General features: G+C 47.0%; 1 protein-coding gene across 2 annotated transcripts in view; it reads right to left on the bottom strand.

Annotated features, from left to right (window-relative positions):
- Positions 1-1,354: 1,354 nt before the first annotated feature.
- The window catches only part of bcl11bb (BCL11 transcription factor B b), a 30,765-nt gene continuing 19,694 nt past the window's right edge, over positions 1,355-12,425 (bottom strand). For both annotated transcript variants that reach the window (XM_062411816.1, XM_062411815.1), the window contains one exon: positions 1,355-6,529. In XM_062411816.1, the coding sequence (XP_062267800.1) occupies positions 4,449-6,529 (2,081 nt within the window). In that variant the 3' untranslated portion in view covers positions 1,355-4,448. The remainder of the gene's footprint in view (positions 6,530-12,425) is intronic.

Genomic DNA, 12,425 nt, shown 5'->3' with positions numbered 1-12,425 from the left:
ACCATCCCCACACAAGCCTCCTTTCCTTTCTTTACTCTTCTATCTGCACTCTATTGTTGTGCCTCTTTTCTTCTCATTCACACACACACACACACACGGTGAACATTCACTGTTGCGCTATCCACAGGCACTGGAGGCTCAAGCAAGGACAGGCTTGACTGCCATTGGCTTGATGTCAAGAAATACCTGATGGGTCCCCACACTCATGCCAGAACTCATTTATGAAGTATGAGCCTGTCAACCATTATGCTCAGAAATCAAAACTCGTATGATGCCAAATAACCACAAGTTCCTCAGTGACAATGAGGCCGACATTCATCAAAATTCATCAAAACATTGACTACTGTTTGTATTCATTCAAAAAAAAAAAAAAAAAAACTGAGAGGAGACAACCTTGATTACCGGTTTTATTATTTATTACCGGCCTCATGTTATCTGACACACTATGAGACATTTTAGCGGTCGACAATAGGAGTGTGTAGCTGCTCACTGAAGCAGCATTAAGGTTTTACGTGTTTGAAAGTGACATTTATCCACAACATGTGTAATGTAGACGTACGTCACGTCAACATACGTAGACCGTCGGACCGCATCTGAAGAATGTGGATTGTCGAGCAAAAACATGTTTGAAGCCTGAATGATGCGCGGAGGGAACGTAACGCAAGACAGAATCTAGGATCAATTTAGGAGTTTAAATTGTATAGCTTGTTTTGTAGGCTGCTATGAGTTATAAGGTCAAGTGTTCAATCTTTTTTTTTTATGATTTCTAGTTCTTTGAATGCATTTCTTACGCTTCAACATCCACATCACGCAACATAAAAATGACAACATGGCCTATCTTTAAGTTAACAACCAATGTTTGTCGGCTGCCATCAAAAAGTCAAGCAACATTATTATCAGTAGTTTATGGTGGTTTGATGACACACTTATGTGGGACGCAGTTCTCCGTTTTCATTGCGCGACGGCTCAAATAATATTGACATTTATATTTAATCTCTTACAGATACTGTGACAATATTTTTTTCCATACAGATGTTACCCATCACAAGGCGTGTGCCATGTAGCTCTGTATAGAGTTACATTGTAACTGCGCTTGTGGTCCCGTCCGGCTGTTGCTACATGTGTTTTATTATTGTCGGAGTATGTATCGATGTGCGGAGGAAATAATCAGAGTGGAAGATATGTTCAGTCATAGAGCAATTGCAACATTTATTGAAGTGTTGGCTTTCTTGTATTGATTTTTCAACACATTACAAAAATACATATATGTTCAAAACAGCAGATGTGTACTGTTCTGAAATCACTTACTTTTTTTCACAATGATGCACTCCCCCCCCGCCCCCCCCCCCCCCCGAAAAAAAAAAGAACAAGGAAACTGTTTTGTACAAAGAGTGTAAGTGAAAAGTGAAATATGAAAATGCATTCAAATTACAGCTGTAAGTGCCATCACAAGACCTTCAGCCAACCACGAGGAAAAAAAAAAAAACAGCAACAAAAAACATAATGTCCATGAATGTCTCGTAGAATCTGGAAAAGTATTCCCTCACAAACCATAATATTCCCCCTGGAGGTTCAGCTTCTTTCTTCTCCTTTTTTTTTTTTTTTTTTTAAATCATTTTGTTTTACATCCTTTAGGGATGGCTTCACCAAACCAACAACAACAAAAAAACACAGAGGAGAGGCCATAAGTCAATAATGGCAGCACTCTTGTTAGAAAAAGAAAAAAATCTGGCATGATTCTGCAATTTTACATTTAAAAAAAAAACAAATCGTCTTCCCGTACAGTGAACAAGTAATCAAACAGAAACATATTCATGAAGATAAAATCCCTCCACCAGGATAATCATACAAAACTGCTATGGCATTCAAAAACATTTTTAAAGAACATTGGAGAAAACAATACTTTATTATCATTTTTAAACACTTACACAGAGTATTTCATTAATGGCATACTTCAACACTGTAAACATATTGTAAGACTGAATGTCCGTGTGTGTGTGTGTGTGTGTGTGTGTGTGTGTGTGTGTGTGTGTGTGTGGTCTGGATCACTGTCAGGCTTCCACCATTCATGGTTTCAATCCGATATATATTTCATATTTCATAGCTGTATGGCTCTTTTTTGGCCCAACTGTGAGCTGAATTGACTCCCGGAATGAATACACTGTGCACTTTACAAGAGGACTTTGATTTTTGCACTCATGCATCCACATCTGTAAGCAAGCTGAAGGCAGCTCTTCAGCCGATCTCGTGTTAATTCACTGAAAATATATTGGAATACGTGGTGACTGAATGGCTTATGGAGAGCTGCTGTGACCTTAACGTCAGGAATTTGCATTGAAGGTACGCTATGTTCCTTTTTTTTTCCACAATAACAAAACGGCACACAAAAAAACCTGACAATAGGCCAGAGAGGCAGGTCAAACTTTCAAGTGAAGATGATTTTGAGGACTGAGCGTTGCAGTGGTAAGATGAATGATGTCGTCTCGTTCCCCTTTCATGTGGCTTTCGCTGTCTCCCTCCCTCTCACGCTCACTCTGTCTCTACGCTGATGGGCCGTTATAAGATGTGGCCACTAGATGTGCGTTTGGAAAAAGAAAAAAAAAAAAAGAGAACAACACACTTTTCATGTGCTTTCAATTTCACTTGCATGACTCTTATTCTCCCTGGTCAAGGACTTGCTCTCTCTCCTTCCATGTCTTCCTCCTCACACTTCCCTCATTTCTCAGTTCCAATCTTTCATTTTTTTACCAGAAAGATAGGTTGCATCGCCCCCCCCCCCCCCCCCCCAGAGCAGCTGTGCTTAAAATTATCATAACTCATATATATCCATTTTTTTTTTTTTTTTTGATTCATTTCAGAGTGAATGATGCAGAAAATAAAAACTGTAATCCCCCCAAAAGTCACGAACACGCACACTGTCTCAAAATCTGTTACTGGGAGTTAAACCCGTATCACTTTGTGAGGCGAATGAACCGGCTTCCTTTTTTTTTTCTTTTTTTTTTTTCAAAGCCGCACTAATGCATGAATCTGAGCTAGTGAACTGTGAAAAGACGCCGTCGGAGAGCGGCTTAGAGCACGCCGCCGAGAGAAGAACACACACGCTAACACGTATCGATATGAATTTCATTTGAAACCATTTTGTGCGTCCTAAGGGGACAGGGGCCAGTCGGACTGGGTCAGAGGGAGAGAGAGGGAGAAAGAGAGAGAGAGATGGCAGATTCAGAAAGTGTTACAATTGTTGAAGTAGCTTCCGGTTAACAAACCGCCTCTGAGTAAGCACGCGTACGGTGGGGGAGGTAATCGAGTGGGTCTGATAAAGCAATAATGTATGGTAGTTACACTTATAGCATATACTGTGGATGATGCAAGCAGCTGGTCTTCTGATTGTTTAATTTTAGGCCGTGTTTCACGTAAAGTCAGGGCTACTTTAACATATATATATAAAAAAAAAGAATATATTTACAAACCATAAACAGGACTTTTCTCCCTCTCACATTAATCACAAGTAGTCTCAACATATTAAATATGTCGGTTTAATCCTACATTGGGAATGTTCTGAGCATCAGTTAAGGGTACCTCCATTAAGTGCAACCTTTATTTATGTCCTGACTGAAGCGAGGACAGCAGTAAAGTAACTACATTTTTGAAATAATTCACATGCCAGTATTTTTATTTATTTCAAAAAAGGAAAAATTCCCTGAATAAATTAAAAGCAACTCATCAGATCTCTAAGACGATGTTGGATTTTTTAAATCCGACACGATGTTTTATTGTCAGGCTGACATTCAGTGCTTTACGCCTGTATGAGGGAATGGATTGTAGTCCGCTGCTGAAGTTTATATAGAAAACTCTTTTTACTTTTAAAAGCTAACGGCTTCGTACAACTTTGCTCTCACGTGATAATAAGATTCCTTGAAGGAAAAAAAAAAGATATTTTGTATTAAGGGTGACTTTTTTTCCTGTAATAGCATTTTAGAAAAAAAAAAGGTTCATTTTTTTTTTTAAGCACATTTCAAAACTAACTCCATATGAAATCCCACAAAGATGTACCTGCACATGCCAAATATCATTACAAAAATCCAATAAATACAGAAATTATTGCACAGTAGAAAGGCTCCGTGGATTCCTAACTGATAAAATCCTCAGACAGTTTGCCAGAAAACACCAAGTTGGGCATTCCAGACAAGTTCTCATTAAAGTTTCCCTTTGTTTATATTCTCAGGTGGCAGTTTCTGTGACAAGAAAAAAAGATGAACATCAATCAGTCTCAATATTTTAAAGAGACAGATCATCCAGCCAAGCCCCATAGCTGAAGAAGTGGTTATAAGGATTTCATTTGTGTGTCTGTGTCTGTGTGTGTGCGTGTGTGTGTGTGTGTGTCTCTGTGTACGTGTGTGTGTGTGTCTGTGTGTGTGTGTGTTTTCTTGTGTACACTGAAGACTGTATAACTAATGGTCGCTGGCTATACCTCTGTCCGCCTGCTCCAGCTTGACCTCGCTGGCCATCAAATGTTCGCCATGCCACTTCTTCATGTGTTTCTCCAGTGTGCTGTAGACACTGAAGGGCATGTGGCAGATGTCGCAGCGGTACACCTCCTTTCCAAACTGCCCATGGGTCTTCATGTGGCGCGTCAGCTTGGAGCTCTGGGCGCAGGCGTAGCTGCACAGGTCACACTTGTAGGGCCGTTCCCCCGTGTGGCTGCGTCGGTGCACCGTCAGGTTGCTGCAGTTCTTGAACACCTTGCCGCAGTACTCGCACGTGTCATTCCTCCTGTCCTTGGAGCTCGGGGGCCTCCCTGGTCCCGGACCCCGCAGGAGGTGAGGAGTGCTGCTGCCGCTGCGGCCCGAGGCGCTCCCTCCTTCCATCAGCTCACCAGGCGGGGTGGCGTAGCGCAGGCTTCCTGTCTCCGAAGAGGAGTGCTCGGAGGAGGTGGCGAATGGTGACTGACGGGAATCAGTGAACCCCAAGAAGGGTTCTCTGATGAAGTGGCGTGAAGCTGCGTAACCAGCCAGGAGCTGAGAGTAGACATTCTCAGGGGAGATGAGCGGTATGGTTGGGGGAAGCTCCAGCTGTTCCTTCTCAATCTTGATCCTCTTGTTGTTGGAGGGGTTTGGACTGGTGATGGGGGTGGGCCGACGCTGAAACAGCCCAGGGAAGGAATCTATTTCAGATACGCTAATTCTGCCGTTCATCACAGGCCTCTGGTCCTCCTGCTCATCTCGCTCTCTCTCCTGCTCCCTCTGGTTCTCTCTTTCTCTTACTGCTTCACCCCTGTCTCCACCATTTCCATTAGGTTGTCTCTCCAGGCTTCTCTTATTAGGGTTAAGTCTAAGGTGATTGTCCAGATGGTTGTACGGGTGCATGATGCCCACACCGCCACTGTCGCATACTCGGTCCCTGCTCATGGTCTTCTCCTCAGGAGACTGTCTTGGACCATTGTCCGATTTCGGGCGGAACTCCTGCGAGTCCTCACTTAAGTTGGAATCTGGCCGACTTCCATTCCTTATCTCCTCATCTTCTTCCTCTTCTTCCTCTTCCTCCTCTTCCTCTTCCTCCTCCTCCTCGTCATTGTCCATTCCCATTACACTTGAATCTCCCTCCCGACTCTTCTCCTCACCCTCTCCTCCCTCTCCTCTATTTCCCTGTTCTGGGGAGCCACTCATGGACCCAGACTTGTTGTGCATATGTGTCTTCATGTGCCTTTTAAGCTTGCTTGCCTGGGAACATGCGTGGTCACATAGATGACACTTGTACGGCCTCTCTCCTGTGTGACTGCGCCTGTGGACGATCAGGTTGCTCTGGAACTTGAAAATCTTGCCACAGAACTCACAGGATTTGGATTTTCCCGGGGCTTGGTTTTGACCCTGGGTGTCAGGAGGGCTGGTGGAGCCATGTGCCCCCTGGGGAGTGGGCGGCTGTGGAGGGTAGGTGAGAAATGCTGGGGGCTTGGAGCCAGGCTGGAAAAGTGTAGGACTTAGCAGGCGGTGCATGTGTGGCACACGGTTGGGTGAGAGAGGGGGTGTAGGCCCCCCATTATTGGTTGTGTTGCCTGCCAGTTCCCTCAGACGACGGGAGAAGTCCATGGAGGGAGGCTCCATGGGGGTCATCCGCATCACCCTCTCAAAGGCACTGGGGTGCTGGGACAGCAGCCCCATCTCCTCTGGGCCTAGCCGCTCTAGAGGAAGTCTTGGGGGAGGTGGGGGGCTAATAAAGGGTGGCGTCGCAGGCAGTCGGGTCTCCATGTACCCCGGGGGAGGGTGGTGTTCCCTGAGCAGGGGCGCGGCCATGCGGAGGAGGTGGAATGGGTTGTTGGTGTCGCCGAGGAAAGTGGGGAGAGGAGAGCGGGGCAGGGCCTCGAGGCCGGGGGGCGGAGGCAGAGCCATGCGGGGAGTGAGGGAGCAGTTGCCCGGGTGGTGGTCCAGGTAGATGCGGATGCCATGAGTGTGCTGGGCGTGCTGGAGCAGGAACCAGGCGCTGGTGAAGGTCCGCTTGCAGGTTGTGCAGACGTAGCTGGATGGTTCATCTTTCCCTTTGGACCAAGAGAAATAAATGATTAATGTACAAATCTAACATGCAAAGAAAAACATTTCTCAATGTTTCAAAACCAGCATGTTACTTTGCAATGCCTGCACATTTATTAACAACCTGTGTGCATATGTGCAGAGTTATGTTTAGGAAAATGAATAGTACAGTTATATTATCTTTGTGTATCTGTGTATGGGGGTCTTCTGTGGGCTTTGTCTGCGTGCATGTGAAATTTTGAATGCGTGTGTGTCTACAGGCTAATGCAGATGGCAGGTACTGCCCTAAGGCCGTGACACATTATGCTAATTCTAATGTCAGCGAGGCTTTAATACACAGATCCATCTCGTCTACTGTGTCATTTCCATATGGAGACACGGGAGACAGCCACGGAAAAAAAAAACACACACCAATGGGGGAAAGAAGGAAATATGGGCGAGGGGGAGGGAGAGAGGGAGGGAGGGAGGGGGTGGGATGAGGCATTAGAGAGAAGGAGAGACACACAAAGGGGAGAGAGGTGATGGAGACGACGTGTTAACTGTAAAGACCCCTCCGGTCTTAAAACAGCATCCACATTAAATAAAGCTCTACGTCACTGGTGTAATAACTGGTACAGTAAAGCGATCTGTTGTGGTTGCTCACACACACACACACAGACACGCACACACTCACACACGCACACACACACACACAAAGAGAGAGAGAGAGATAGGGGGGGGGGGGGCTGTACGTCACTCACTGACAAATTGCCCCTTTAAATGGCGTGACTTAATAATGCTAAATGAATCTATCAGTCACTGTAGCATGGCACTGTCAGCCTGCTTGTGACTCATAAAAAAAAAAGAGAGCCGGGGTTGGGATCCATCTAATTCAACACAGGCTGCAGCACTGAAGAGGCATTTCCACAGTCTCATGTTCACTCGCGAGTCATCTGCATCTACTTTGTGATCAGCAGCTACCGCAAGCCGAGCTGTAGTCGGTACGGTGGCACCGAAGCCCCCGAGCCAGGAGGGAGAAAACAAAGACGGAGAGGTAACTCATGCCCAAAATGGCATGTGATCAAGAGGAGAGCCCTTAAGATGGCTGTCTCTCTCTGAGCCGCCCGTTGTCAGGGAATGTAAAACACACTCACAGTCACTGAGACATCGCGCAACAATATTTTACATTCACTTTCCTCCCCTGCCGCTCTCTCTGCTTCTCACGGCACAGCTCGCTCACAGATTCACACACACTCGTGCCGTGTGGAGCACATGAGCGGAAGCTGATGTTGGAACAGTGCTGAGTCCAGGAAGCTGATTTGGCGGTGTGATTGGTTTGGCTTTCCCCCGGGGGAGACAGGGTCAGAAAAAGTTAATGAGGGGCTCATTTACTGATTCTCTCTGTTTTTCTCTGCTATTAGTGGGGGCTGTAGTGCAGCCGTCACTCTCACTGTGTGTGTGGGGTGGGACATGACCTGACTCCTGCTACAAACGTGTGTGACTGAGAGTGTGTGCGTGTGTCTGTGTGTGTGTGTGTGGGGGGGGGGGGGGACGCAAGCGTAACTTCTAAGCATGCGTGTGTATATGCGTGTGTTTGTGTGTGGGGCAAGTAGTGGGCCGCCTGCCCGTGTTTAGTTTGGCGAGGCTTCACACGGCCGCTTGGCAGCAACGAGCTGGACAGCTTAACAGCTTTGGACGGCGAGAAGAGAGCGAGAGAGGGAAGGGGAGAGGAGGAGAGAAGGTAAGAAGAGAGGTGGAGGGACTTTGGGGGCCAGACGTGCTTGAGTGCACCCACACACACACACACACACACACACACACACACACACATGCACGCACGCACACAAGGCTATTTACATACCCTGAGGGAGCGAGAGGGGTCTATAGACTTGTGAGCTTTATAATCCCATCAACACACAAGGATCAATATGAAGTGAAGATGTGAGATTGGCAGAGGGACTGATGATCTTGCTTCATTTACCAAATTGTGTGTTTTATTTTTTATTTTTTTATCTCTATTTTGGTCCGTACAAATGGCCTCATCAATACCACAAGCCACCCGGTCATATACCACCACCCCCCACAAACATACGCCCCCCCATCGCCGCTACAGCAACACATTTGCATCTTGTCATATCTTACACGGCCGAGCCATATGCTGCTAAAGGAAGCGTGGCGGCTAATAGAGTGGCAGCTGATGGCCACCGCCTAATGACGACCCAAGACAAATGTTATCAACTTCACAAACAAGCAAGCGAGCAAACGAGCAGGGGGAGGGGAGGAGAAGAGGGAGAGAGAAAAGAAAAGCAAGCCGTATGTCGCCACTAAGAGAATCAGAGATAGAGACGAATGTATTGGTGGATAGATAGATAGATAGAGAGATAGATAGATAGATAGATAGATAGATAGATAGATAGATAGATAGATAGATAGATAGATAGATAGATAGATAGATAGATAGATAGATAGAGAGATAGAGAGATAGAGAGATAGATAGATAGATAGATAGATAGATAGATAGATAGATAGATAGATAGATAGATAGATAGATAGATAGATAGATAGATAGATAGATAGATAGATAGATAGATCCTCCATGTTTCAGACACACAGAAATGCACAAAGACAGAGGCCGTAGACATCCTCATTCCATCCTGTCCTCTCTCTCTCTTTCTCACACACACAGTCACACACACGCACACACATTTGCACACGCACTGGAGGAGTGTGACGATATCATTAAAGAATCACGGTGAGCCGTGTCATGCTTCGGTTTGTATCAATTACCGTCTCGTGCCTGACACGCAGACTGAGACCCTGCCACCGCTGACCACCAAGGTCAACGACCAGTTACAATAGTTAAATTCTCATCTCCACTCAGCCACTGATGCTGGACCTAATTGCCCAATTTACACACAGCATATGCACACACACGCACGAGCACGCACACTGCTCAGTGGTTATGACTGAGATGAGGGGTTGCGATGAAATGCAGTCGCAGCAAGATTCTGGTGATATGCTGCTGCACTACTCTCTGCTTCTGTCATTTTACAAACAGCACAACTACTACTTCTACAGTGTATTGGATTCACCCTATAAAAAAAGGAAACACAGTAAGTTATGCGTCTGTCCAGGTGTCCACTCAGGCAGACTTTTCCACGAAACACAAACCTGAGACTTGCGTGGAGACCAGCTCTTTGCCCTGTGCAACAAAACCAGGGCTAAGGGCCAGGAGGCCTGGAGGAAGTTATTAAACATTGGCACATGCATGGAGCTGAGGTGGGCCAGTAATAATGCTCTCCTTCTCTCCTGGGTTGGTTTTTTTTACTAAACCACCGGGCCAATTAAGCCAGTCTTCAGGGACTGAGATCTGAGCTTTACATCAGATTTTATTCTTTCCAGATTGCCTTTTATAGCCATTATTTTCCTTAAAAGTACAAACAAAATGCCAGTGGATGAAGGGGAGCCATGGTATTGACTGTTCGCATATGGCCAGTGTTGAAAAGTTGGTGTGAGCTTGGCGGAGCTGAAGTAGACACCAGGCGTATGGTGCAGACATGTGGATTTTGTGTTTAATTTGGGGAATTCGCATATGCCATCTCCACAGCATGACTGCGATTTATATAGCACTTACATTTGGGGGCCTTTATCGGATGCTCTAATCCATAGGGACTTATAATAAAAACCACGGAAGAATAACAAAAATCCACAAGCTCAGCCTTCGAACAAGATGGGCAAAGCGGAGCGTCGCTGCTGACAGGGAGCAGTGAGTGGATGGTAATGAACGCTCGCTGATGCCAAATTTCCCCTCACAAAGCTCAGGGAAAAACATCATAATTGAAAATAAGTAGAATTTGAACGCTGGCCCACCAAGCCCTCTCGACTGTACCACATTCAGGGTGAAGCCAGGGTGAAACAAAGTCAGGGAGCAAAGTTTGTAATGTGTACAAACAGAAGACGGTGCAGGTTGGGGTTGTTAACAAGGAGGCGAGTCAGGGAGCAGGTGAAATGTTACAGTTGGTGTCGCGTGTGTATGCGTGAGGATGTGTGTGTGTGTGTGTGTGTGAGTGTGCATCGAGTGTGTGTGTGTGTGTGTGTTTGTGAGTGCACTGCAGCATTCCTGGAGTTCAGGTCCGCTGTACTGCTCCAACATTCCATCAAGGGCGACAGAACGCCACAGCGACAGATTTGCATACAGAACAAAGCCGCCCGCAGGCTAGGCCACTGGGACTGAAACATGCCCCTGCAGCCCCTCCTCTCCCCTACCCTCTCCGTGCACGCACGCACACTCTCGCAGACACACTCTCACGTGCACAAGCAAGCGCAAGCCTTCTGGGGAGTACGCGTGTGTGCACCTGTCAGGGGTTAGCTGACACCTCTGCTGCTGGCAAAGCAGCTCCTCATTAGCATGGCTGTGATCTAGGGGTCCCCAGGGGTCCCGGCCTCCTCTCCTCACCCCCTGTCCCCTCCCTACACCTCTGCTCCTCTCCTCCTCCTCACATCTCCCATCCGTCCCTCCCGCTCCTCCTCCTTCGTCTTCTTCTTCTTCCATGCCCCACTCCCCTCTGCTCTGATGGCTTGTTTGTCATGAGGGGGGCTAATCAGGAGACATGGGGCCACGCAGATCAACCGTGTGTGTGTGTGTGTGTGTGTGTCTCTCAGGGAAAAAGGGACCTTGCACATTAAACTAGGGCCCCGACGTGCAGCAGCTGACTGTCACATACATGCAGTAAAAGAAAGAGGGAGATGGAGAGACAGAAAGAAGGAGAGGGACTGTGGAGGGTGGCAGTAGCAGGCAGGGGGTAAGGCTCTCACACAGTGTGACTGGCTCCATGCTAACTCAAACCAGCTTTGGCCTGCTAACCATATACATCTGTGTGTGTTTGTGTGTGTGTGTGTGTGTGTGTGTGTGTGTGTTTGTATGTGTGTGTGTGTGTGTGTGTGTGTGTGTGTTTGTATGTGTGTGTGTGTGTGTGTGTGTGTGTCTGTGTGTGTGTGTGTGTGTCTGTCTGCAGCCAATATGACCAGCTGAAATGCCTGACAGCCCAAAAGAGAATTTAAAGACGCAGTGCTCCTTCGTGTGCTCACGGAAAAGTGTTAGGGACTGAGCCCTCGAACACATTTTCCCTAACGATATTTATCTCTTCACTTTTCCCCTCTCTCTCTCTCCATCCCTCTCTCCTCTCCTCCTCTTTATCCCATGCATGTACACACTGAGCACCTGTACTAGGTGTCTGCGTACTCCACCCTGACCCTCATGCCTCCTGGGATGCGGGTCAAATGAACAATAAAAGGGATCAGGTATCTCCAACAACTTGATCCCAGACACGCACACTATACACGGAGCCAGACCAGCTGCGCGACAACGCACGAGTGGAAGAGGCTCTCATGTAGCGCGACCGAGGGAGCATGTTACCGCCATGAGGCAAGCTATCCCGGCGAGGGCACAGGGGACGCTGCTGTGAAAAATAACTGGAAAGACCTCTCTGTCAGTTAAGAGCTATGACTCTTGGCTCGGCTTCTAGGACAAAGCGGGAGAAAGAGGGAGGGAGCGATATAGACACACAAAAAAAAGACAGGGAGGGAAGGAAAAGAAAAAGGGAGCTCCATAAAGTGCATTAGCTAAGCTCTCTGTGGCATTTCTCTAAGCCTGACTCATCGCCATCAGCTCCTAACTGGTCCCAGCGCCTGTACGTGCGTGTGCACATGTTCCTGTGAGCGTGTGTGTGTGTGTGTGCGCGCGCGTCAAGTGTGTGAGCATTTTTTCGGGGTGTGTGCGCATTCTTGTGGGGTCTGCTGTCTGTCATGTGACGCTGACAAATGGGTGACACTCAATCGTGCTTGTGGTTCAAGAGAAGATGTAAGAGAGAGGAGCAAGATGGAGAAGATGATGAAAGGAGGAGAAACAAGGCGGAGGGAGAAAAG

This window comes from Platichthys flesus, chromosome 18, assembly GCF_949316205.1.
Source record: "Platichthys flesus chromosome 18, fPlaFle2.1, whole genome shotgun sequence".
NCBI classification, from domain to species: Eukaryota; Metazoa; Chordata; class Actinopteri; order Pleuronectiformes; family Pleuronectidae; genus Platichthys; species Platichthys flesus.
Note: the sequence above shows the minus strand (reverse complement) of the source record. Positions and strands in the feature narration are given on the sequence as shown.